The following is a 27100-nucleotide window of genomic DNA, read 5'->3' on the forward strand; positions in this document are numbered from 1 at the left end:
GTACCATTTTTACTTCTCAAAAGGGACTCCTCTAGATATAATGGGGCAATAGGATTGTTTGATTTTGTGTATAAAAACATTGCTGTGAAATGAACAAAACCAAATTTAAAGTGGCCAAATGAGCAAAATTCAACATTTTCCACACTGAAAACACTTTCACTTTTGCCATTTTTTTCTATTGTAACTTCTATTATAAAATGTTATGCTGTAATCACGCCCTCTCAATGTTAGTCGCTCCGTGGTGCCTTTGATTTCCCCAACTCCTTAGTCTACACGGCAGAAACACAGTTATTACAATCAACTATTTATTAGCATCTCAAAATTGCAATTTCTTCTGATTTATAGGTGATATCTAAATACTATATAATAATTAGAGATAGTATGACTTTAAAATGGACACTGGATTATATCACCATACCCTGATTCACTCATGTCCCATGCCGCAACCCATTTCACTCCATGGCTGTAGCTGTGGCAATCCCAAGTGCACTAGTGTAGGACAATCAACATCAACAAAACAATATATGTAGACTGCCCTGCATCAGCATTTTTATAGGTCAAGGTTATACTTCAGGCCTACTTATGATGCAGAGATGTTTTGTTAGTTAGCTACATCAGCAAACATCTGCTCACCATGCTTTGTGGGCTAGAAGTGGGGCAAGATACCTGGTTACAGTAGAACAATGGCTGATATGCACCAGTATAGCAGGTACAACTGGAATCCATTATTTCACACCTGATAAATTTTTTGGTATTCTTCAATGCTTATCGATCTAAACTGTTGCCATAATCTCAAGGCATGCTCATCCCCTCCCTCTAGTTTCTTGAAGAACTCTTGTCCTGCTTTGTGAATGTCTTCGCTGGTTTCCGCCATCTTATTCACTTCAACATAAACCTGCAATGCAAATACAAGACCATTTAATGCTGATGATCTGGTTGTATTAGGACTTATCTTGTTGGTGCTTAACCTCTAGGAATGAGTTTTTGTTTCCATTTGCTCTCCATTAACAATTGTTTGTTTTGCAGCCCATACCACTTATCTATTTTTACATTACTTGAAAGTTGGTCTGCTGATGCCAAACTTTGGGTTTTAATTTCATGCTTCCAGTCAGTGACTTGCCAGTAATAAAATAAAAAGCGGGACAGAAAGTTCGAGGCGAGAAATATAGAATTGGAAGAAAAAAATGCAATTGGAGGTATTTGTTTATCAATTAATCAGAATTTGTTGTTTCATTAGGGTTTGTACCCATGCCACCAATACCATATTCAACCCCTCTGCGTACCTATTGTCTCTGTTCAAAACAAGAACTTCATAATCACGGAATCTTACCAGATCTCGAGCACGGTTTCCAAACTCTGATCTTCTCCAATCATAAAAATGCCTACTTCCAACTCAAGAACACTCATTTCTCCCTGTGCTACACCTTAGATCCAGTTGGTAAGAGAGAAACCAAGACATCTTTTTCTTTGAGGATAGAATTCATTAGCTACTCAGTCCAATAGTTCTTTTAAGCCATTCCTACTTGTGCTTCCTTTATATCTACCCAGTTAATTAATTAATTGATCAACCTCAAGCCCTGCCTATATTCACAAGGATGACCAAGAAACTGATAAAGAAAGGGAAAACAGAATATGAATGCAAGTTAGTGAGAACCATAAAAAGCACACAACACAGATTCTTTTGGAACGTGATGAAAAAGATTACTAGGACAAATGTGGGCCTGTGACAGGCTGAAACTGGATAACTTGTAATGAGAATGCTAGAAAAACAAACTACTTTAATGTTGGCCTTCATGGAAGTCGATTCAGAAAAAGCGAGCCAGTTGAGGTCTTTCAAAACTGGGGAACTGAAAGAAATTAGTATTCATAATGAAACCTTTAAGTGTTAACTGTAATTAAAAGGTTGATTCCCTGGATTGAATGAGTTTACTTCAAATGTTGAAGGAGGTGGCAATAGAGTCAGCAAATTCATGTCAGTATATCTTTCAAAATTCTACAGACTCTGGAAAGGCACCTACAGACTGAAAAATAACAAATGTAACCTCACTATTTCAGAAGGGAGAGGGAGGGAATAGAGAACTAGAAATGTGATAGTTTGAAGTTACAACATGTTGGAATATATTAATGGAAATGAGATCAATGAACATATAGGGATGCCATATAGGACTAAGATTGGAATGGATTTCTTCACTCCAAGGACAGTCAATCTTTGGAATTCTCTACCCAATAAGACCGTGCTAGCTCAGTCATCAAGAATATTCCAAGACACAAGGCAGTAGATTTCCAGAAACTAATTACTGCCCTCCCTTTACCACAAGCACACTTTTCTTCCTGTGCAAATCCTTCTACATCATGGTTACTGTTAGGAGAGTTATGTAAACCATTCCCACAAGTGATTTCTTCTCCCCTACTATTCCTCAACTCCAAACCAATGCTTCATTCTGAACTCCTGAACTGAGGCTGACTTTAATAATTGCACTAACACCATATTTTATTAAGAGTGCTACCTCTCTACCTTTAGCAAGCATCATGTACCCCTCAATACTTGGAACCCATTTCTTGTTATTTTGTAGCTACGCCCCTGTAATGGCTATGAGATGGATCAACTCAAGTGCACAATATTCCAGACACAGTTGTGCCAAGATTCTATACAAATGAAGATATCTTTATTCCTGTTTTGGAATCCTCTTACAATAAACATGAACTTGTAATGTGGCTTATTAATTGTTTGCTACACTTACCCTTCAACATTTCATGAATCAGGACTCACTTCATTTTGGGTCTTCAATCCTTCTCAACTTCCTACCATTCCTCCAAAGTGGATAACTTCAGTTATTCACATTATATTCAATCTGTTCATTCTTGCCCATTTACTCAGCACATTAAAAAAGCTCCTTAAAGCCCATTTGTGTATAATCCTGACAACAAACATTCCCAACTAGCTGTGCATCATCCACGAACATGGCAATGTTACATTGGGTCCCCACACGTAAATTATTGATATAGATTGTGAATAGCTGGGGCCCAAAATACTGATTCTTGCAGTACTCCACTAGTCATGGCACATCAACCTGAAAAAAACTCATTTATTCCTATAAATATAAGAAATAGGAGCAGAAGTAGACCATACAGATCAAATCTGCTCTGCCATTCAATAAAATCATGGTTGACCTACATTCAAGTCAAATTCCACATTCCTCTCTACTCCTGAGAGTCTGTGATTCACTTGTATATAAGAATCTATCCACATTTGTCTTAAAAACATTCACTGACCATGTTCCAACATCTTCTGGGGTAGAGTTCCGAAGTTGTACAACTCTGAAGAAAACAATTTCTCTGCATTTCTATCTCGAAAGGGTTACTCTGTTTTAAAACAGTGCCCCCTCGATCTGGATGGGCCCACAAGAGATAACATCCTTTCCACATCCACCTTTGAGACCATCAGGATCTCATGCACTTCAATCCTACTCTAGGATTTCTTACCAATAATTAACCCTCGATTCATGTCAGTATAGTCCCCATCATTCCCCAAATCCAAGTGTATCAAATCCACTGAGTTTCCCCCTTATTCATTCTGTTGGCAACATCCTCAAAAGTCTCCAACAAACATCATTTGCTTTTATAAATCCAGGTTGACTCTGTGCAGTCAGATCCTTATTTCTAAGTGTCACATTATCACATTCATTGTTTTGGATTCTGGCAATTTACCTTCTACTGACAGCAGACTACACAGTGATAATGGGAACTGCAGATGCTGGAGAATCCAAAGATAATGAAATGAGAGGCTGGATGAACACAGCAGGCCCAGCAGCATCTCAGGAGCACAAAAGCTGACGTTTCCGGCCTAGACCCTTCAGAGAGGGGGATGGGGTGAGGGTTCTGGAATAAATAGGGAGAGAGGGGGAGGCGAACTGAAGATGGAGAGAAAAGATAGGTGGAGAGGAGAGTATAGGTGGGGAGGTAGGGAGGGGATAGGTCAGTCCAGGGAAGACAGACAGGTCAAGGAGGTGGGATGAGGTTAGTACGTAGGAGATGGAGGTGCGGCTTGGGGTGGGAGGAGGGATGGGTGAGAGGAAGAACAGGTTAGGGAGGCAGAGACAGGTTGGACTGGTTTTGGGATGCAGTGGGGGGAGGGGACGAACTGGGCTGGTTTTGGGATGCGGTGGAAAGGGGAGATTTTGAAGCTGGTCCACATGGATACCATTGGGCTGCAGGGTTCCCAAGCGGAATATGAGTTGCTGTTCCTGCAACCTTCGGGGGGCATCATTGTGGCACTGCAGGAGGCCCATGATGGACATGTCATCTAAAGAATGGGAGGGGGAGTGGAAATGGTTTGCGACTGGGAGGTGCAGTTGTTTATTGCGAACCGAGCGGAGGTGTTCTGCAAAGCTACAGTCCTGGTTTACTTTCTCTATCCTTCCTTAAATAGTGATGTTACTTTTGTATTCTAATTAGCATGCACTATTAAATCCCCTCTCAGATTATGTTTTGGATGGTGGGACAGGGGCATACTGCTTACCACCCACCATATTCTACCTCCAGCAGGCAGAAGCCTCTACAATGCCAAACTTGACTGCAACTTAGACTTCCACTTTGAAAGGCTTCATTTATTGAGCTGAGCCAGTGAGTGGCTTTTTGTATAAGTAACACACAGAGTTTTGCATCAAAAACAAGCACCCTGTTTACATGCAAGTACCCTGGTTCATTTATGAACATTATGTCTCTTGGTGAGAGATGACCAGTTCTCACTGGTCCTAGTACACACGGACAAAGAAGGACACCAATTCATCTGGGACAACACATTCATAATAGCACAAGCCAAACAGAGACAAGGCAGGGAATTCCTGGAGGCCTGGCATTCCAACTGGAACTTCTTCAACAAACACAATGAACTGGTCCTGATATAGAAACCACCAAAACACAACTGTAAGTAATGCCAACCACCCAGCAAACTGAGGCATACAAATAACAAGTGGGACAGAACACCAACACTTCACCGGAGGCACAGTGACAATATTACCTAGCAGGGTGACGAAACATCTACAACCTCAAACATTATGTTTACTGCTGCGGCTTGTTGGTATTTCCAAATTTAAATTTCACATTCAGCATTGATGACAACCTCTATACCTCATTTAAAATAAAAACACCCATAAAACCATAAGAAAAAGGAGCAGAATTAGACCATTCTATTCTGACTGATAGGTTTCTCAACCCCATAACTCATTTTATGTTTTTACTTACTTCAAAAAGATGTTGTAACGGATTCGCTTTCAGTTTCACTTCAGAGCCAAAGAGCTGAAATCCTGCTCCAAGCAATCCTAAAAATAATTGACAAGGAACAAAACACCCAAAAAAATGTAAAACCACTTCCCCTTCTAATTTACCACAACTGTGACATACAGCAATGCAGAAATAAGGAGACAATCCTCACAGAAGTATATATAATTTTTCTTGTTAAAGATCACACTCACATCCAACTTGACTCAGAAAGGCCTGAAGTTTCTGTGTATCCGTTAGACACGACACCTAGCTCACAGCTATTCACAATACCTTAGATTCAATGGGTGTCACCCAGTCCAGGCAACAGCACAACCAGCATTGGACTCCACCTTCTAGAAGATGGACACTCACTAGCCACTTGCATCATAAAATGAGAGACAGAAGAAAAACAGGATATGTGACAGTGGTAGTGTCCCTGCTTCTGGGCCAAAGGCTGGGGTCAAGTCCCACCTGTAACATAGCAGGCACTTCCAACCAGACAGAAGAGCTTGCTCCAAAGCCTGAGATATAATAGGAACTGCAGATGCTGGAGAATCTGAGATAACAAGGTGTGGAGCTGGATGAACACAGCAGGCCGAGCAGCAGGAAAGCGGACATTTCGGGCCTAGACCTTTCTTCAGAAATGGGGGAGGGGAAGGTGGTTCTGAAATAAATAGGGAGACAGGGGAAGGTGGATAGAGGAGAAGATAGGTGGAGAGGAGACAGACAGGTCAGAGGCGGGAATAGAGCCAGTAAAGATGTGCGTGCGTGCGTGGTGTGGAGTTAGGGAGGGGATAGGTCAGTCCAGGGAGGACGGACAAGTCAAGGGGTGGATGAAGTTAGTAGGTAGGAAAATGGGGGTGTGGTGTGAGGTGGGAGAAGGGGATAGATCGGAAGGATGCATAGGTTAGGGAGGCAGGGATGAGTTGGACTGGTTTTGGGATGCAGTAGGGGAGGGAAGATTTTGAAGCTTGTGAAATCCACATTAATGCCATTGGGCTGCAGGGTTCCCAAGCAGAATATGAGTTGCTGTTCCTGAAATCTTTGGGTGGCATCGTTGTGGCACTGTGGGAGGCTCAGGATGGACATGTCGTCTGAGGAATAGGAGCGGAGGTTGAAATGGTTCAGGACTGTGAGGTGCAGCTGTTTATTGCTAACCGAGCGGAGGTGCTCTGCAAAGCAGTGCCCAAGCCTCCACTTGGTTTCCCCGATGTAGAGGAGGCCACGACAGGTACAGTGGATGCAGTATACCACATTAACAGATGTTCAGGTGAACACCTGCTTGGTGTGGAAGGTCTTCTTGGGGCTTGGGATGGGAGTGAGTGGGGAGGTGTAGGGGCAGGTGCAGCACTTACTGCAGTTGCAGGGTAAGTGCCAGATGTCGTGAGACTGGAGAGGAGTGTGGAGCATGGAGCGGACAAGGGAGTCACAGGGACAGTGGTCCCTCCGGAAAGCAGATAAGGGTGGGGAGGGAAAAATGTCTTTGGTGGTGGGGTTGGATTGCAGATGGCTGAAATGTCGGAGGATGATGCTTTGGATCTGGAGAGTTGGTGGGGTGGTACATGAGGACAAGGAGGGATTCTGTTTTGGTTGTTATTGCGGGGACAGGGTGTGAGGGATGAGTTGTGGGAAATACGGGGTCGAGCGTGTTCTCAATCACGGAGGCGGGGGGGGGGGGGAATATTGCGGTCCTTGACAAACGAGGACATCTGAGATGTACGGAGTGGAATGCCTCATCCTGGGACCAGGCGCACTGGAGGCGAAGGAACTAGGAATAGGGAATGGCATTTTTGCAGGAGGTTGGGTGGGAGGAGGTATATTCTAGGTAGCTGTGGGAGTCGGGTGGGCTTGAAATGGATTTCGGTTTCTAGGTGGTTGCTAGAGATGGAAATTGAGGGGTCCAGGAAGGAGAGAGAGGTATTAGAGATGGTCCAGGTGAACTTAAGGTTAGGGTGGAAGGTGTTGGTGAAGTGGATGAATTGTTTGAGCTCCTCGTGGGAGCATGAACTGGCACCGATGCAGTCAATGTAACAGAGGAAGAGGTGGGGTTTAGGGCCAACGTAGCTAAGGAACAGGGATTGTTCCACATAACCTACAAAGAGGCAGGCGTAGCTCGAGCCAGTGCGGGTACCCATGGCCACCCCCTTTGTCTGTAGGAAGTGGGAGGAATCGAAAGAGAAGTTGTTGAGGGTGAGGATGTGTTCGGCTAAGCCGATGATGGTGTCAGTGTGGATGGGCGGGGTGGGGTGGTGGTACTGGTCGGGCTTGCGGGACAGGCAGAAGTGGAGGGCCTTTAGGCCATCTGCATGGGGAATGCAAGTGTATAGGGACTGGGTGTCCATGGTAAAGATGAGGTGTTGGAGACTGGGGAATTAGAAGGTCTGGAGGTGGTGGAGGGAGTGGGTGGTGTCATGGGCATAGATAGGGAATTCCTGGACAAGGGGGAGAAAATGGAGTTGAGATAGGTGGATATACATTTGGTGGGGCAGGAGCAGGTGGAGGCAATGGGTCAACCAGGGCAGTCACGTTTGTGGATTTTGGGAAGGAGATAGAAGTGGGCGGTGCGGGGTTGGGGAACAATGAGGTTGGAGGCTGTGGGTGGGAGGTCACCCGAGGTGAAGTTGTTGTGGATGGTTTGGGAGGTGATTGTTTGGTGGTTGGGGGTGGGGTCATGATCAATGGGCTATTCGGAGGTGGTGTCAGAGAGTTGGCGCCTGGCCTCGGCGATGTAGAAGTCAGCGCGCCATACTAAAACTGCACCTCCCTTGTCCACGTGTTTTATGGTGAGGTTAGGATTGGAGCAGAGGGAGCAGAGAGCTGCACGTTCTGCAGGGGAGAGGTTGGAGTGGGTGAGAGGGGTGGAGAGGTTGAGGTGATTGATGTTTCGATGGCAGTTGGAGATGAAGAGAGATCGAGGGAGGGTAGGAGGCCTTGGGGTGGTTTCAGGACAAGGGGGTGTGTTGGAGGCGCGAGAAGAGGTCAGTAGAGGGAGGGTTAGGTTCACGGTTGTAGTGCGGAGGTGGAGGCAGCAGAAAAACTGCTCAATGTCCAAACGTGGCCAGTATTCGTTGATGTGTGGATGGAGGGGGACAAGGGTGAGTCCTTTACTGAGAACTAAAAAGAGCACATTTAAATACTTCATAAATGTTAGGAAGGTTTCTGCATCTCCCACCCTGACAGCAATGAGTTCCAGATTCCTATCACTGCCCGGGTGAAAAAGCTTTTCCTTGCATCTTCTCTAAACTTTCTGTCCCTTCCCTTAAATCTATGTCCCCTGATCAATGCTCCCTCCATCAAGGAGAAAGCTTCTTCCTGTCTGCTCTATCAATGCCCCTCATTATTTTATACATCTCCTACAATTCACCCATAATGACATCAGGGAGGGAATTCCAGGATTTTGACTCAGCAACATCGAAGGAATGGTGACATATTTCCAAGTCAGAATGCTGGGTGGCTTGGAGGGAAACTTGCAGGTGGTGATGTTCACTCGTTTCTGCTGCAGACCTCTATGACTATGTTTGAACAAAAAAATATTGTCATGAAATAAAATCTCTACAGTTCCCCTGTCAACATTAGATCTGTAGATCAAAATCATTTATAACCATTGCCTCAGAGTTCAAATATTAGTCTGCACAATGAAACACTGAAAATTAGCAATAGCCCTAAAAACTTACCGAATTGCATGCCCCAGTCTCCAAGGTAGTTGATCCTGATCACATCATTCCCCAAAGCTTGCTTTATATTAGCTATGAAGTTACCTGACAGAATAGTGCAACAAAAAATACATGTTATCCCTATTGTATTAAATTTTTTTCTCAGAATAAAGTGAAATATTGCTTTACTACTGCCGCTTGTTGGAAACATTGCATCTAAGTCACAGGGTAAAAGGGCTCAAGGCCTACTCTCCAGAGGCAAGGACACAATGCAGGGTGACGCTCCACTGCAGGTCAGAGAGCACGAGACCACACTGTACTGTTCGATTATTCGTTAATCTAGTGAATTGATGGCCTTCTCTACCAAAGGTCCCACAGAACTCAAGTTTGTTCAGTGCCCAGGCCAACATTAGTTACTCAAACAGGAGCAATAGTATAAAAACAGAAAATTCTGGAGTTATTCAGCTGGTCTGGCTTCACCTGTAGAGGAAGAAACAGAGTTAGCATTTCAAATTCAATGACTTCACACAGGGCTCAAAACTTGGTTCCTCCCTCCACAAATGCTGCCAGACTTGCCAAGTTTCTCCAGTTTGTGAACCACTTCAACTCCCCCTACCCTGCACTCACTCATCTATCTTGCACCTCCTCCAGTGTCACAACGATGCCACCCGGAAACTGGAGGAGCACCTCGTATTCCACTTTGGGACCCTTAAACCTGATGGTCTCAATGTGGACTTTACTAGTTTCAAAATCTCCCCCCACTCTGCCATCTCATCCCATGATCAAGCCTTCCTCTCATTCCCACCTCCTTAACTTGTCACACCTGTCCATCTTCTCTCCCACCTATCCGCTCCTTCCACCTCACTGACCAATCCCCACCACTGCCTGCCTGCACCCACCTATCAACATTCCACCTCCTTTCTCCCTCCCCCATTTCTGAAGAAGGATCCCGACTCAAAAGATCAGCTTTCCTGCTGCCTGGCCTGCTGTGTTCCTCCAGCATCGGCTGTTCTTACTACCTCCGAGTGAGTTATAAACTAAATGTGTTTCTTTCTTTCGAGAAATTTTATTTTTGCATCATCAATATAAAGGTGTTAGTTTTGTGAAGGCCCACTCCAAGATACTTTAAATAATCACACAAAGTACAATCTAATGCAATGGACACCCAAACCTATAGAAAGCTTGAAGTGCCATCTGTCTGAGCCTGCTGGCAATTACTGCTCAGGCAGTTTTTCAGTATTTCCCTCAAACTAGCAACAGAAAAGCAAGTGGCAATGACTTGGCTCCTGTATCACGGGCACTAGAATATCCAAACTTTTCTTATCAACGAGGGGCCAGCTGCTGCACTTCATTGATGAAACCAAAAGGACAAATTCCTCAACATTCATCTCGTGGAAATGTATCTACCTCGGCACTTGAAAGTAGCCACTAGAGGCACTGGAACCTCCCAAGCCCGATCTGAGCAAGGCACATGACTATAGTGTAACTCCTAGGACAAGGAACAAGGTAGAACCTTTGATTAGAGTGCAGAGCTACAGTAACAGGTTCATTGCTGAGCGTACAGAAAATTGGGATACAGCATCCTACTTTGTCCGCCTACCTGATAAGTTGTATCCAGTTTAAAGGTCTTAGTAAGAAACTATTATATTTTTGCTGAATAGCATTAGAGGCAAGGTCAGCTTATTTTAATGCCTTCTACAAGTCAACAGCTGATCCATTTTTGGTTTTTAATTTACTTTTGGTGATCAAATTTGAAATGCAACTTGTAATTTGCACATCAGGAAATTTATTTTAACAAGTTATTTTGGGACATTTAATGCAGTTCAGTCAGTGTGGACTTGGGTTCTGCACTAGGCTGTTAAATTAGTGTTATTTTCCTGCTTTGAAATAATTTTAGATACAATAACATTTCTTGCAGTAAAAAAAGGAAATTTTTACCAATAATTGTTGAACGCAAATGTCCTGCATGAAATTTTTTCGCAATATTTGGTGAGCTGCAAAGAAAGAAAAGGTAGTATTATTCAAATTTGGTCAAAGACACAAAAGCTCAGCATGGTTCACTCAACTAGACTGGCTGTAGTCATATTCAATGCACAAAGATACTAGTAGAGACTCATAATCCACGTCCCAAGAATTCTCTGCAACTCTTAGATAGGGTACCAGCTTAGGCTTGACCCTCTTCATACCATTCTATCAATGACCAGCCCTGCATCATAAAGTCAGTTGCAATCACACAGCTTTCAGCTGCCCTCGTAACTCCTCAGACAATCAATTCAGTCACGTATTGCCATGCACAAGTCTTTTGGACAAAATTTAGGCTTGTGCTGATAAATGGCAAGTTGTATTTACATTACACAAGCAGTAAGAAATGACCATCAAGGAGAGAGAGCACATCTATGTCTCTCTGAAATTCAGCAATATTACCACAACCGTGTTCCCCACTATCAACATCCTGTGGGTTACCTGTGACGAGAAATCTGACTTAGCAAACCAAATAAGTGCCAGACTGGTGGAGCAAACTGGACACCAGAAATTTTGCAGAGTGGATCACTTCGACACCACAAAATCTTTTCACTAGCTACAAAGACACAAATCACGTGTGTGGTCTAATAATCCTCACTTGCCTCAATAGTTGCAAAACTTGTCAAGAAGTTCAACAGTCATAAGAAAGAAGTTCCAGCTTCAAAGCTGCCCTACATCACAAAACCACACAACTGTTACAATGCAAAAGGAGGCCATTGCACAGCATTGATTTGCAAAGCATGTTATTTGATTAAAAATCAACCTAGCTATGAATGCCACTGACAAGGCAGCGTCTGTACCGGCTTTCCAACGAGCATTAGGATATGGCTTTTCCTCATACTAGTGCACATTATTTAAATTAGAAACAAATCACCTAATGCCCTCTTAAATGCCTCAGCAGACTCTGCTATGAATACAACTGTAGGCAGTGCATTCCAGATCCGAATCTCTCATTGCGTAAAATATTGTTTTGTATCATATACGCTATGCTTGCAAGTCACCTCTTGTTTGCAATCCTTTTGTGAACAAGAGCAGTTTCTCCCTAGCTAACTGTCCAGACTACTCGTGATCAAAAATTCCTGTCAGATCTCCTCTTAGCCGTCTCTCCAAGGAGAACAGTCCCAATCTATCCTCATATCTAAAAGTTCCTTATCCTATTTTAAATCAATCTTTTCTGCACTGTCTCCAAAGCATTCGCATCCTAGCTATAGTGTGGTGCCCAGGTCTGTACACACTACTCCAGGTGAAGTCTAACAAATGTCATTGCTTTGCTTTAGTGCTATATGCCCTTGTTAATTAAATCATAGAATATTGAATGTTTTTATTAATGGCTGTCTCCACCTGTTCTCCCTTCTTCAATGATTGGCACACATTTACATCAAGGTATCTCTGCTCCAGCATCCCATCAATAATGCTTCACCTCACACTTCTCCACAGTAAACTTAACCTGCTACCTGTCTGCTCACTTCCACTCCTCAAATTGTCTATTCCCTTTTGAAGTCTGACACTCCGTTGTCTCCTCCACACCAATATACACCAGGAAAAGTAATGGTTCTAATGATAACCCCAGGGAACTTCACTACAAACTTTCCCCTAGACTGAATTAATACCCTTTGACCACTACCATTTCTTATCTGCCAGCATCCCTTTTATTCAACGAACTAATCTTTCTTCACTAGTCTGTCAAGTGGCATTGTATTGAATGCCATTTGAAAGTTCACATTCAACAGCATTACTTTCTTTGACCCTTCTATTGTCTATTCAAATAATTGCCAGTAATATAGTGAAACAGGATTTCCCCTTCAGAAATTAATGTTCTTGATTCTCCTTCCAACTTTCATCTCAAAATTAGACATTTTACAGCATTCTCTAATTTAATTCATTCTTTGTAGAACACAACAAATGGGATGGCTCACCTCCCACATACAGTCAACTGGATTTTAAAGCCCATGTTTGTTATCACTTGATCAGTAGCTTTCACTTTATCTCATTTTATACATTCAATTGTCAGTGGTATCCGACATTATATGCCTGGAGATTTTTTAATCATACGAACAATAAAGCTAATACAATTTCAAAGTTTCCATTGTCTTACTAAACCATAGGTTTGCTCTCTCCTTAGAGAGCAAGACGAACAGATAGACATGACTGGTGGTCGTTTAATCTGAGGGTCACCACTTCTCAGGCAAGGGGAAAGGTTAAAAACAGTTGCTTTGAATAAAATTTCAATGAATACATGTAAAAAAGAGCAATTTGAAATAAAATAATATAAACAGACTTCACTTGAAATTTATGGTTTTTACGCGAGTCAGAAAACTACCTAAATTCCACAATAACTCGACCACAGGGGTAACCTTGGAAGAGTTCACTCTCTAGTCCATATTTTGAACCCTTCTTTGAAATCTCTCGCATCACAACCTGTAAAAGGTAAAAGATGCAGAATGTAAAAAGACAGAAATGCAGTGCTGCAATTGCAATCAAGTAAAACTAGCGAGACTAGTGCCCATTATAACACTGGGTGGAATTCTCATTTTCAGTTTACATGTTTTGTCACTTCATCATAACCGGCTGGGATTTCTCTCATGCAATCTTCTTTCTTTACCTCATTGATTATGCCACCAGGCTTATCACCAATGGCCTTTTCATGGAATCATGAAAGGACAGGCAGTAGAAGAGAGATCTCACTGCTGACCCTATACTTAAAACCCAGTTACACACTACTTCAGATAACGAGTTACTCTTGATGCTAATCCAGAGTCACTGAGGACATGGCCCAGGGAGGAAAGCTCACTGTTTCCTGGACAAGGACATGGAGGTGCTGGTGAGTGGGTGTTGGAGATGGAAGTGCTTATGGTTTCCTCTGACTGTCACGTGAGGCCATGCCATCAGATACAGCCAGACTGGACCCAGGTACCTCTACTTAAAAAGGACTGTCCAGCTGTGCAGGAAGCATGCCAATGATTTTCAAAGTTCCACCAACGCTACTTGAGATCTACAGGGCCAGTCGCTCACATCATTAATGCTTACGGGGACTCACTGGGTTCACCTCACGAGCTCTTGCATCGCTTGAAATGCTCGTCTATCCACTTCCATTGTCAGGAACAAATGGCCTACCTCTTGTCCTGAAGTCTCCACAGCCCAGTGACTGACCTACCGGCAAATGCCAAACTGGTTACACTTGACCTGCACAACTGACCAAGTCCCAGACCCTGCACTGCCAATGCAGAGCCCAGGTCCTGGTAGGACTAAGCTCCTGACTACTGTAAAACCCTTAGACTGAAATTGGACAAGGCCTTTGATTGACTGTAGTGGCACTCCCTGATTGAGTGGAGAATATCCTGACCTGGTTCCCTTTGACTTTCAGATGTTTTGCTCGAGGCACATGGGTTATAGCCTGGTGCCATACAGTGGCATGCCCCATCTCCGGGAAGATGATGCCCATGGAGTATACAGGGACATTGTGCTGAAGACAGAGTTGGATAATGGCAAGAATACACAGTCAGGGAGCTGCAGTTGGCAGGTCTCTGCTCTGGCTAACAGGAGGCATTTTCATTGTCAGGTTTCTTAGGAAAGGAAAGGGGAAAATTGGAAGTGAGGCATAAACAAAATGAGTTGAGTTATTAGTAACATGCAAAAAGGGAAAGAAGGCTGTCACTGCTCAATAGTGAGATTCTGAAATTACATTTTAAAATCGCGGGCGGTGGAGGCGGGGGGGGGGGGGGGGGGGAACAGAGGAAAATCAGAAAAAAACTTCTGATTCTTTTTATTCTCACCATTTCCCGCAGCAAGACCAGGGAGAGGAACATTTTACCTATTTATAATCAAGTTCCAGAACAAGAGGTCTGCAATAACGCTAGAGCTCCAAACAAACTTTATACGCTCACCTCAGCAAGCAAAGATCGGTTCACTTTGAAATTAATGGTTCCTTGCCCGACAGCAATCTCAGTAACCACATCATCACAAGTTAACTAAAGTATTAAAACAAAAATGTTCGTCTTAACCGAGACATGAAAACATTTTAAAAATGCAGGACAATTATAGCTTAACTTCATTTTTTGAAGACTTGTTAAATAGTTACAAAAAGCTTGAGGAATTTTTTACCTGTAGTCTCAAGCTAACACACACACTAGTTACTCTATAGCATTCACCCCCTAACAACATCACTTTATTGTGCAGTACATGTTTGTCTTACACTGGCCCTAGTAGTGTCTTGGCTTCACAGCCACAGTACCAAGACTCCACACATACTTCCATGTGCAAGTCAAACGTGACAAATCTAATTATCACCAAATGTTATGTTTGTTTGATCATTCTTTGGTTTGTGACTTTACTGAAAAGCAACGGGCAAACTTTATGACCCTTTAAGAATCATGTTTCTTGACCACTTCAATGAAAATAGATTCAGATATATTTCTTCTCAGAAACAAAAACAGAAATTGTTGGTGAAACTCAGCAGGTCTGGCAGCATCTGTGGAGTGAAAGCAGAGTTAACATTCCAGTGATCCTTCTTCAGAACACTTCAGGGGAGGCGATAGCCTAGTGGCATTATTGCTGGACTGTTAATCCAGAGACCCAGATAACATTCTGGGGGCACTGATTCGAATCCTGCCACAGCAGATGGTGGAATTTGAATTCAATAAATGTTTGGAATTAAGAATCTAGTGATGACTGTGAATCCATTGTCAGAAAAACCCGTCTGGTTCAGTAATGTCCTTTAGGGAAGGAAACTGTCACCCTTACTTGGTCTGGCCTACATGTGACTCAAGATCCACAGCAATGTGATTGACTCTCAGCTACCCTCTGGGTAATTAGGGATGGACAATAAGTGCTGCCTGGCCAGCAATGCTCACATGCCGTGAATGAATAAAGAAAAGAAAAGTTGCTGTTAGACCCACTGACTTTTTTGAGCAATTTCTCTTTTTTGTTTCTGATTTCCAGCTTCTGCAGTTCTTTGCTTTTACTTTAAAACATTTCTTCTCAGTCTTACTTTTACCAGGGAGTGATTTGTGTCCAGTCAGAGTCACTTACTGATCAAATGGCTGTGAAAAACTCTACCTAGCTGACATTAAGTCATGGTTCTTCAGCATTGTGTAAATACCTTTAGCACACAATGTCATGGTCCAAAAAAAGATAATCCTTCATCACCACCTCAAATGTAACTGTGGACACTATCCTTATCAGCAACATCCACATCCTGGATATTAAGCAATGCAGTTCTGTATTCCAAAGAAATTGGCTTCAAGGGATGTAGGATTTTCTCATCCAGTTTAGACTGAAATTATATTGCGAGTTTCTAAAAACATATTTTACCTTGTTGATAAACACCCCTGTTTAAGATTTCTGGTGTTTATATACAATATTGAATTGGATTTGCTTGTGCTAGGAAAGGAGAAGCTAAAGGTCTATTTCGATGACCTACTTCTATTTCAAACTTGATGGCAGCATACCAGATCCTTTTGCTATATCTGTCATTGGGAGGCTGGGTGTTTTTCTGCCAAAGTAAACACCTATTCCCCTGCCACAGATGCTCCAAAATCAGAACGGTCTTACATCACAGGGATTTCAGTTGTGAGGATGTCACCTTTTAAATATAAATGCAGTACTGAGGCCACAAAGATGCGAGAGGCAGAATCTGTGATTCCAACTAAACACACTGGATTGCCTGGCTGCAACAAAAAAAAGGATGCCAAACAGCATCCACCTGCCTGACTTTCCTAACATTTAGAATAAAATTCCATCCAATGTGATTCCCTGATAATCAACGCATCTAGCCAATACTGTGTGTTTTGATACAGATCCAGGAATACCTCTACCTTAAAGTCAGCAATAACCATCTTCTTCTCCCCTTCCAAAGCAATATGCACAACCTGGTATCCTCAAGTAACTGTACCTGCTCAGACAATTGCTTCGCTTTACTCTGGACAGTCGATCCCGATCTTAAACAGCCTTTCTCCAGCACAGAGTTGACAGATATGCGAAAATCTAGGGTTTGCCTGAAAAAGGTTGCAAGAGAATTAATTACAACTTGCCTTTACTCAAAGTATTAGACATACATACAGAGAGACAATGTCAAAAGTTCATTGCAAAGATGCACAGACAACATGAGGACATGGGAAAAATGAAGAAAAGTAGTCAAAACCAAATGTGTGTTTAAGGTCACAAGTTGTAGGGATGTTGTCAAAGGGGACAGAAGAGTATCCAATAGAACGGCTCAAACGTGAATTCCATTGTTCAACTGGAATCCGAAGGGCAAGCAGAAAACAGGAACCAGAAGGAGTGTCCCAGAACAAAACTCAGCAAAAACACAAAAAGGCCAGATGAAAAAGGCAGAGTTGGAAATGTGAATGAAAGGTGGATTTGCCCTCAAAAATGGCATGGGCATTTGTATCAAAACATGCCTCTGCACCCACATGAAAATCCATGCCAATCTTTTTTTCCTGAAGAACGGTCCAGATCCAAAACATTGCTGCCTGGCCTGCTGTGTTTATCCAGCTCTACACCTTGTTATCTCAGATTCTCCAGAAACAGCAGTTCCTACTATCTCTCATGAACGATATATGTTGGCAAGCAAATAACATACAAAACAGATTTTTATCATCATCTATTTAAGACATAAGACTAAGAGGAATTCCTCCACTTAGAAATGAGGAGGATTCAATCTTTAGAATACTCTATCTCAGCAGATGTGGAATCATCGAGCATGTTCAAGACAGAAGTTAATCAACTTTCTGGACACTGGATAGGCTAGGACTCTTTTCCACCAGAGCATACATGGTTGCTGGTTGACCTTAGAGGTTTAGAAGGTCACAAAGGCATAGATAAGGTGAATAGCAAATGTCTTTTCTGGAAGGTAGGGGCATTCAAAACCAGGGAACATATTTTTAAGGTGACAGGAGAAAGATTTAGAAAAGGACACTATGGGCAACTTTCTTTAAATAAAGTGGTTAGTGTGTGGAATGACCTTCCAGAGAAAGTAGAAGATACAGGTACAATGTTTAAAGGACATTTGGATAAGTACATCAACAAGACAGATCTGGAGGGATGTGGGCCCAAACGCAGGCAAGTGGGACTAGTTTAGTTCAGGAACATGGTCGTGTGGATTAGTTGGACTGAAGGGTCTGTTTCCATGCTGTATGACTCTACTGATCAAAAGGAGGAAGAATTTTAAAATGCATGCACGAATGGGAAAACAAACTAGTACAGTACGCGAACTAGGGTTAGAGCAATGGCAATAGTATATCGGTAAACATGACAAATTATGGATTAACCACTGCTTACGAAAGGGCTTGGGGCTAGCTGCAGAAAGATCATTAAGGTTCAGACAGCGGGGGAAAACAGTTTTTAATAAAACAAAGAACTGTAGATGCTGAAGATCTGAAACAGAAACAGCCAGTGAAATTCAGGAGGTCTGGCTGCTTCTGTAGTGAGACAGCAGGGTTAACAGTTAGAGTCTGGTACTTGTTTATCTTCACAGATACTGACAACCTGAAGAGTTAAGCCAGACATTTCTGGTTTTGTGTCAGCAGGTTGTGTTTTAATGAATTATTAAAAATGCTTTCCTTTTTATAGGACTTCTATAAATCCTGCAGGCAGAATGTAGTAGTGTTGCACTGGGATGATTACGAGAACGTGATGATCACAAGGATCGAGAGAGATCCAGAAAAATAAAATACAGCAGCAAAAATTCACACAACTGGGTAAAGAATGTTGTGTGTTACAACAGTAAGAACTCTCCAAGGAGAAACAGAATCATAAGAGATGCAATACATATTAAAATTGGAGATGAGCATAATCTTCCGTTGTGAATACTTACAGATGATTACGAGTAACATGACAGGTGACCAAAATAAAAACCAGTGAACGAGTGGCAAATCAGACGGAAATCCGAGTCAGATTAAAAGGGCTCAAAACTAATACCATCACAAACAGATGGAGTGTTGAGACACCTGATGGGAGATTTGTTAAGGCTTAACTGGTGAGTCACAAATGGATTGGAAACAGATCAATATACTGTACATCTTCAAAACCGATAGCAAAACTGACAGACGTCATTGGGCCCATCACTCCCACTTCATGCAATATAATATACTTGATTTGTAGGGAGTAAAGTTATGACTACCTACAGAGATCTACCAGATAGATGATAAAATAGTATCACCCTAATCTGAATCTAACTGGTTAACTCTTTCACATCTTCGAACAGTCATCATCCTGAAAGTAGTCCATAAATAGGTGAAGCCAGACCTCCAAAGAATAACAGAAAGAAAACTTACATGCAAGGTCGTTCTCCAAGGTGTGGAGATTCATTGCATTTTTGAGTTAAGAAATGGCTTAAGTACTAGCAGGCAGATAAATTCAGTCAGGATTGGATAAGTAGAGGTATTGTATTTGATTAGTTTTAGACTCAATACTACTACTATTATTTCTCAAACAAGCAATCTGGATGCACAAAGCGGAAAGATTTAATGACACAAATGGAAGTGGCAGTGGAATTGGTTCAGAAATTGTAGAATGGATTAATGAAGCAAAAACATGGGCTGGACACTGACAGATAAAATTTAATTCACATCAAATAAAAAACATTGCAAAGAAGAAAAAGCTATAGGCACTCAGTGAAGAGAGTGTTGAGATGGCCAAAGTTGAAAGAGAAAGAGACCTAGAGTTTCCTAGCAATTCAGGGCAAGAATCAACATCAACCAGAATGCTGAACTACATAACAAAGAAAAATGATTTCAGATGGAATATGGATTAAACTGTACAGGGGTTGAGTCCTGAACAACACATCCAGTTCTGGTTGTTTGCATGAGAGAGACAAAGTGCTGAAGGCTAATCCTTAAATCCTCACCAGTCACAATTACAAATGATGACTGCATGATGGTGTAGATAGAGCCAATACTGTCTGGAGTTTAAGCTGTTTGAAAGGAAATCTCACTGAAATGTATAAAATTCGTAGAGAACACGAAAGGGTAGATGTTTGAGGGGTTGTTTCCTCTGACTTCATAAACATACAACTAAGAGGTCTTCAGGATAAGGTACAGGCCATTAGGAGTCAGAAGAGGTTGAGTTCAGACATGTTCTTAAATTTTTCAAGTTTTCCAAGTAAATTTCTAGGAAGTGGCCTTATAGGAGGTGTATACGATCACTGAAGTGGTAATTGAGAATTGTCTCAAAGTAAATTGAAAGGGTATGGCAAAAAGATTCAAATTAGTAAAAGGCAGTATTGCAGTACTGACATCAGGAAACCATTCTTCAAATAAAACGGAAATCATACATAGAATGCTTTTATCCTTTCAAAAAGGAAAACAAACTAGTGATGTTTCTGGGCAGATGAGCAAGATGGGGGTGTATGAATATTTCACAGAATTACCTGTGATCCCGCATACAAATAAATTCTTGCTGTTTTCTGTAGTGTGTCACCCACACCCGGTTACTGGCAAGTTCAGTGGCATAAAGGTTCTGGGTTCAAGAAGCCCACTCCAGTACCCGAGCAAATAAAAAACCAAGGCTGACACCACAAAGAGGGAGCCTGCATTACCAGAGTCCCATTTTTAGTAAGACATTAAATGGAAGCTCCATCTGTCCTCCATTAGATTTAAAAGATCCAGTGGCACTACTTTGATGGACAGCAGGAGGATTTTCCTATGTCCTGGGCATACCTATCCCCTAATTAACATCCCAAAAACAGGCTATTGGTTCATTGTGTTGTTATTTGTGGGAGTTTGCTGCAGGCTAATTGACTAATGCATTCTTTACATTACAACAGTAATAAATTCAAAAAGTGCTTCAATGTCTGAAGTATTTTGGGAGATCCAGTGGTCTTGGAAAAAAAAATGCTAAATATAGCAGAAGTTTTTATTTCTTAGAAGTCCAAAACTGCCTTTCATGAGTGGACATTTGCAACATTTTAAGCTATTACATTAAATTCTGGCTCACCATATCAGTTCAACCAAGCCCTGGTCTTCTTATAAAGGCTCTGAGCACTCACTGTTTAAACTCAAAAGTTATTTAAAATAGGTCACACAAAAACAAACAAAAAGATGGTGAACTTTGATTTTATTACCATCCATATTTTCCAAAGTGCGTTGGATTTTCAGACAACTGGATAAGAAAATCAGGAAAGAAAAACACAATCATAATTCTTAATCATCTCAGTTTTATTTATAAAATCTAAACTTTGTTTATTTGGAGGAACACGCAGAACAAAGGATGGTAGTTGCAGTGGTTGGAGGCCAATTGTTTCCGTCTGAGGGCATCACTACAGGAGTTCCTCAGGGTAATGTCTTAGACCCAACAATCTTAATGCTTCAATGCCATCGTCCATTATAAAATCAGAAGTGGAGATACAATCTACTGGTATATTGTATTGGGCATTAAAAAAAGTATCAGCAGAAGACTGTGATCAACTTGGTAGGTCTATCTTCAAAAATGTTCTAAAATCTTTTTTAAAAAAAGTCACGATTCTGGCCATCATGTCTAAATACCACAGTTCATTGCCTGTTTCTTTTTTAATGTAGCACTGTGGAACAGTTTGTTTTGTTGTTAAAAATACACTTTTTTTGCCATCAGTAGTGTATTTCTTTTCACAACAGAGTTCGTTGGGGCTATCTCTAGGCTGCAGAGGTTTGATGTTGCCTGCCTGCAGAACAACATGAAGCTACCGATTCTGCATCAAGGTGGGAAAAACATCAGTGACTGGAACACAATAGAAACTTCCATAGATTGTGAATTTTTGCACTCGATGCCAAAATAAAGGCACTTGCTGCTTATGAAAATCTATAGAGCTCTGCAGCACAGACTTCCAGTTGCAAAAGCAATTCAGATATGGTTCCAAATCGAGGAGATCGCCAGGTATCCAGCCAATCACATTGTGAGAATGTATCAAACAGCAAAGGAAGAAATATACAATCACTGAATTCCTAGATTTTCAATTTTTACATTTTATAGATAGACAAGTAACTAATTGCAAGACACACTTGGGATTAAGAAAACAGAAGTATCACATGCAAACTGTCTTTTTCACATTTGGAATTCCTCATCAAGATAGAGGAACCCATGGTGAGAAGTTATCAGCAGAGGTGAAGGCAGATGTGAGTTTACGATCACCTTAGCCATAATCTTATTGAATTGTGCGGCAAGTTTAAGAGGCTGAATGGCCTACTCCTGCTCCATAATCATACATAAAATATTATGTTAATCTTTCTACCAGTAAGACTGTTTAGAAATAGCAATGAAGGTAGGACATTTAAAAACCTCAGCTATACTTAACACAAAAAACTTGTTCCAGTAAGATTAGGGGTGCAGGAATGGAAATTTTTGGTCAGTTTAATGATTTCCAATTGATTGCATTCTGAGGAGAACACAGTAGTGCATCCTCTGGATAAGCACAAAATCCTTGTCAGCAATTTATCAATTTTAATGTCTAACTGGGCATTTGCAGATTCCAGGAGGTTGCCGTCAGTGACAGTGGAGTTTCAACAGCACTGGCAGTTTCACCATTATTGCAACTGTTCATTGAATCAACATGTTTATCCTGTTCCATAACCTGCCATTACTATGTCATCATCCAAAACTCATACCATTTATCGAAGTATTGTCCGTCAGTAGGGTTAACAATAACTTGGAATAATCTGGTATCTTTAACATGATGAAACATTGGAAGCTGCTTCACAGAAGCATTAACTGACAATTTTTGACACTGTGCCACGTGTGGAGATGTTAGGGCAGATAGCCAAGAGCCAAAGAGGTAGTTTTAAGGAGAATCTAAGAAACAAGAAAGAAAGCATATTGACTAGTGGTGGGGAGAGATAATGGGAACTGCAGATGCTGGAGAATCCAAGATAATAAAGTGTGAAACTGGTCCTGATTCTCTGATGAAGGGTCCAGGCCCGAAACGTCAGCTTTTGTGCTCCCGAGATGCTGCTTGGCCTGCTGTGTTCATCCAGCTTCACACTTTATTATCCTCGACTAATGGTGGGACAATTTTGAAAAGTAGAAAGTTGTGGAACTGGGAGAAGCCTATTTATCTGCAACAGCTACAAACATGATATCAGCTTCCAGGTACCTCTGCCTCATCACTTTTGTGAGTTACTCCATTTCTGTGCTCTAGTATTGCAGGACCTGCCTCAAATTTTGGATGCAAGATAATTTTTTTCAAGTCAGCATTGGGAAGACTAAAATCATTACTTTCTGAGCTCACCAGAACGGAGGTAAAACCCAATATGCCTTCACATACCAACATTGCTTAATACTACACTATTACCTGACTCTTCTCCTACAAGAGAGATTGAGATTGGATTTAAACAGGAAATCTAAATCTACACATATAGAGAGCCAACATTCAAAGCTGAAAATAATGGCAAGCTAACTATGAATTTAAGGAAAGTACATTAATGATGTCTAAAATCTGTTTGAAAATGATGTATACTGCAATCACGAGAATAAACATACACACTCAAAAGTGCTCACCTGGAGAGTGAGGGGTCAATTATAGTCAGTTCATATTTCCAACCTGTGAGCTTGAACATACTTATTCCCAAGACTTCAAAGTTTTATTTGAAATTTTCCCTATTTGACAATCTTCAGACTTCCAAAAAAAAAAAGCACAGAACTGCATATGGATTTGACTTGTATCTTGCCCTGTTCGTTTCGATCTTGACTTGCACCCAGAAATTTTTCTGGGCTCAGAATTCAAAAGCAATGAAGGAACTCTCAAAAGACTTACATTAGTTGTTAATTTTCACTATTTCCAAAATATGCCTCAAATAAATATCACAAATTACATGATTATCGTAACAGTAAAGATAGCAATTACAGCAGCATTTAAGTTTCCCTTTATAGTGTCATTTTGCCTTTTGTTGTAAAAATTTCATTACACTCCATTAGTCTAAAATATGCATTTCACAGCTAGCAAGTTCACTCACCATTTATTACTTGCCTAATCATGATCATGGTCAGGTGTAGAGTGCTGGTGTGCTGCACTCAGCCAAGCACAGAGGAGGGATATCTGTTACAAACAATGTCTGACAAAGCACTAGAGTACACAGTGGACTGAGATTTAATAGGAGGGAAATGGATGAGCCGAGGAATGATAAATCAAAGCAGCTGAAAGCAGGATGCATTCTTTACTAGGTGAAAGACAGCACATGAAAAGTGTGCCGCTTAACCCACTACACTTGAGACTATGTACTAATTAAATTGCTACAAAGACATCAGGATGCATGCTCTTTAAATTTTAATCAATGCAATCTAAATCAGTAGTGTACAAATATAAAATGGTTAAATTACTGTTTCTTGGAGACAGGAACAGCAGACACCATGGGAATAAGCTTCTCTGTAGCAGTCCCCAGGATTTTGGAAAGCTGAGGAAAACAACAAAATTAGAGTTGACTTGAAAATGTGCAAACTAGATTTTCTGAAAAAATGTGGACAATGGAAAATTGTATTTAAATATATAAACAGCAGTAGGCAGCTGACGTGATAAGACTGTAATTTAATCACATCACATTAGAATGGCAATTTGTGTAAGTGTAATTTGGCTTGTATGATTACTTTAACTTTAAGGTTTCATTATCTGATATTTGATACCAGGCTCCTTTCATTTGCATAACAGTTAAATCACTCTGAATTAGTGTGCCCATCATTGCATATGTTAACTATTAGTACATGTCATAAAACAGTCAAATAAGGATGCCCAAAGTTGCTAATTGTGACTTTGGGAAACACAAACATTGAAAATAGGAGCCTATTTTGGCTCTTCAAGCCCATTCCAGTGGGTGGCTTTGCCCTGGATGGCGTTGAGCTTCTTGAGTATTGTTGGAGCTGCACCCACCCAGGCAAGTGGGGAGTATTCCATCACACTCCTGACTTTTGCCCTTTGGATGGCTGTTCATCCTACTTGGTACCCAGAGCCCACTTTCATCCCAAAGTCTTTGGTCCCCTTAGCTCTAAGAACAGTATCTATTTCCTTCTTGGAAGGAGCTTGTTTCCACAGCAGAGAATTCCACTGGCTCACCACTCAGTGAAGACACTTCTCCGTATTTCAGGCCTAACTGATTCAGCCACCTGTCCTCAACAGTGACCCTTGGTTCTGGACTCCACCAGCGTTGGGAACATCCTGCCTGCATTTTTGTTTTTATTTATTCATTCACAGGGCTTAGGTGTCATTCGCTGGCCAGCATTTATTCTCTTTCCCAAGTTGCCCTTGAGAAGGTAGTGGTGAACTGCCTTCCTGAATTGTTGCAGTCCACGTCTTGTGGGTAGATCCACAGTGCCCTTGGGGAGAGAATTCCATAATTTTGACCCAGTGAAGGAACAATGATATATTTCCAAGTGTAAGGATTCCATGATTTTAAGTCAGGATGATGAATGGCATGGAGATGAACCTGCAGATGGTGGTGTTCCCATATATCTGTTGCCACTGCCCTTTTGGATGATTAAATTATTGTTCTGTGTACATGTAACAAGTAATTGTTACAAATACAGTGAAAAATGTTGTGTTCTGAATAGTACACTGTTAAAAACACAGAGGAGAAACCAAGACCAAGAACATAAGGGTAAACAAAAAGTAAGGACTGTAATATTGAACTTCTAAGTGCCTTAGCCATGGATCTAGATCTGGCTCTCCCCTGCTCCGCCAATGCTTTGTGCTGGTGTTGGACTCCGCAGTCAGCCAGCTGAGTCCTTTCACTAGGCCACTACTGCAGGAACAGTGTCGCCATTCTTCAGTGTCATCTTGTCTCCACTGACTTTGTTTGCCACCATGATTCCTGCAGCCACTGCCATTGCAGGGCCTGGCAGCACCAGACACTGGGCTCAAACTTGCACCCCTGTCCCCCACCAACCCAACCTTTGCCTGCAGCCACAGGAACAAACTTCCCTCCAACACACTGGACATCGCCACCACAGATGCCGTTGGAGATCTCCATGAGAAAGTATGTTAAGAAAAGGAGAAAGCAAAAAGATTAAACAAAAGAGAGCAGACAGAGCAGATGAGCCTCAGGGTCCAGGAGCCTGAACGCTGTGCTTCCTCCACTACCATCTTGACTGGAATTCCAGGGGGAAGTGGTTATATGGAAGGTGCTGTCTGAGGGTCTTTGGTAAATACCTGCAGTGCATCTTGTAGAAAGTATACACTGCTGCTTCTGAGATTCAGTGGAGGAGGAAGTGGTTGCTTGTGAATCTGGTGCCAATCAAGTGGGTGGCTTTGCCCTGGATGGCGTTGAGCTTCTTGAGTATTGTTGGAGCTGCACCCACCCAGGCAAGTGGGGAGTATACCATCACACTCCCGACTTTTGCCCTTTGGATGGCAGGCAAGCTCCAGGGAACCAGAAGGTGTGTTAAATCGTTGCAGTGTTCCTAGTCTCTGACCTGCTCTTGTAGCCACAGTTTTGTAGTGAGACTAGTTGAGTTTCTGGTCAATGATACCCACCAGGATGTTGACAGGCAGTGTTTCGGTGATGGTAACACCACTGAATGTCAAGGATGAGTGGTTAGATTGTCTCTTCTTGCAGGTGTTCATTGCTTGGCATTTGTATGGCATTGACATATCCAGGCTTTGGCTGACAAGTGGCAAGTTATGACAAGATATTGTTGCAGTTGAATATGGGCTGCTTCAGTGTCTGAGAAATTGTGAATGGTGAATATTGTGCAATCAAACATCCCCACTACTGACCTTATGATGGAGGGATGGTCATTGATGAAGCAGCTGAAGATGGCTGAGCCTAGGATACTACCCTGTGGAACTCCTTAGAGATGTCCTGGAGCTGAGATGACTTACCTCCAACAACCACAACCACATTCCTACAGAGCAGGTACGACTCCAGAGAGTTTGCCCTTGATACCCATTCATTCCAGCTCCTTGATGCTGCACGCAGTTGAATGCAACCATGATGTCAAGAGCCATCACTGTCACCTCTGAAATTCAGCTCTCTTGTCCATGTTTGAACTAAGACTGTAATGAAGTCAGGAGCTAAGTGTGGTGGAACCCAAACTGGGCTTCACTGAGCAGGTTATTGCTGAGCAGATGCTGCTTGATAGCACTGCTGATTAACACCTTCCATAATTTTACTGATGGTCCAGAGGTAGAATGATGGTGCAGCAATTGGCTGGATTGGATTTGGCCTGCTTTCTATATACAGGACATACCTGGCCAATTATCCACATGG

At 41.9% G+C, this 27100-nt stretch overlaps 1 protein-coding gene across 1 annotated transcript in view; it reads right to left on the reverse strand.

Moving 5' to 3' along the window:
* Nucleotides 1–27100, reverse strand: part of rars2 (arginyl-tRNA synthetase 2, mitochondrial) — a 72829-nt gene that overhangs the window by 32947 nt on the left and 12782 nt on the right. The window contains exons 2-9 of the mRNA XM_048531676.2: nt 24222–24295; nt 16828–16930; nt 14822–14905; nt 13258–13355; nt 10854–10909; nt 8937–9020; nt 5245–5321; nt 737–895 (exon numbers count right to left, since the gene is read on the reverse strand). Of these exons, the coding sequence (XP_048387633.1) occupies nt 737–895; nt 5245–5321; nt 8937–9020; nt 10854–10909; nt 13258–13355; nt 14822–14905; nt 16828–16930; nt 24222–24295 (735 nt within the window). The remainder of the gene's footprint in view (nt 1–736; nt 896–5244; nt 5322–8936; nt 9021–10853; nt 10910–13257; nt 13356–14821; nt 14906–16827; nt 16931–24221; nt 24296–27100) is intronic.

Source organism: Stegostoma tigrinum, chromosome 4 (assembly GCF_030684315.1).
Source record: "Stegostoma tigrinum isolate sSteTig4 chromosome 4, sSteTig4.hap1, whole genome shotgun sequence".
Taxonomy (NCBI): domain Eukaryota; kingdom Metazoa; phylum Chordata; class Chondrichthyes; order Orectolobiformes; family Stegostomatidae; genus Stegostoma; species Stegostoma tigrinum.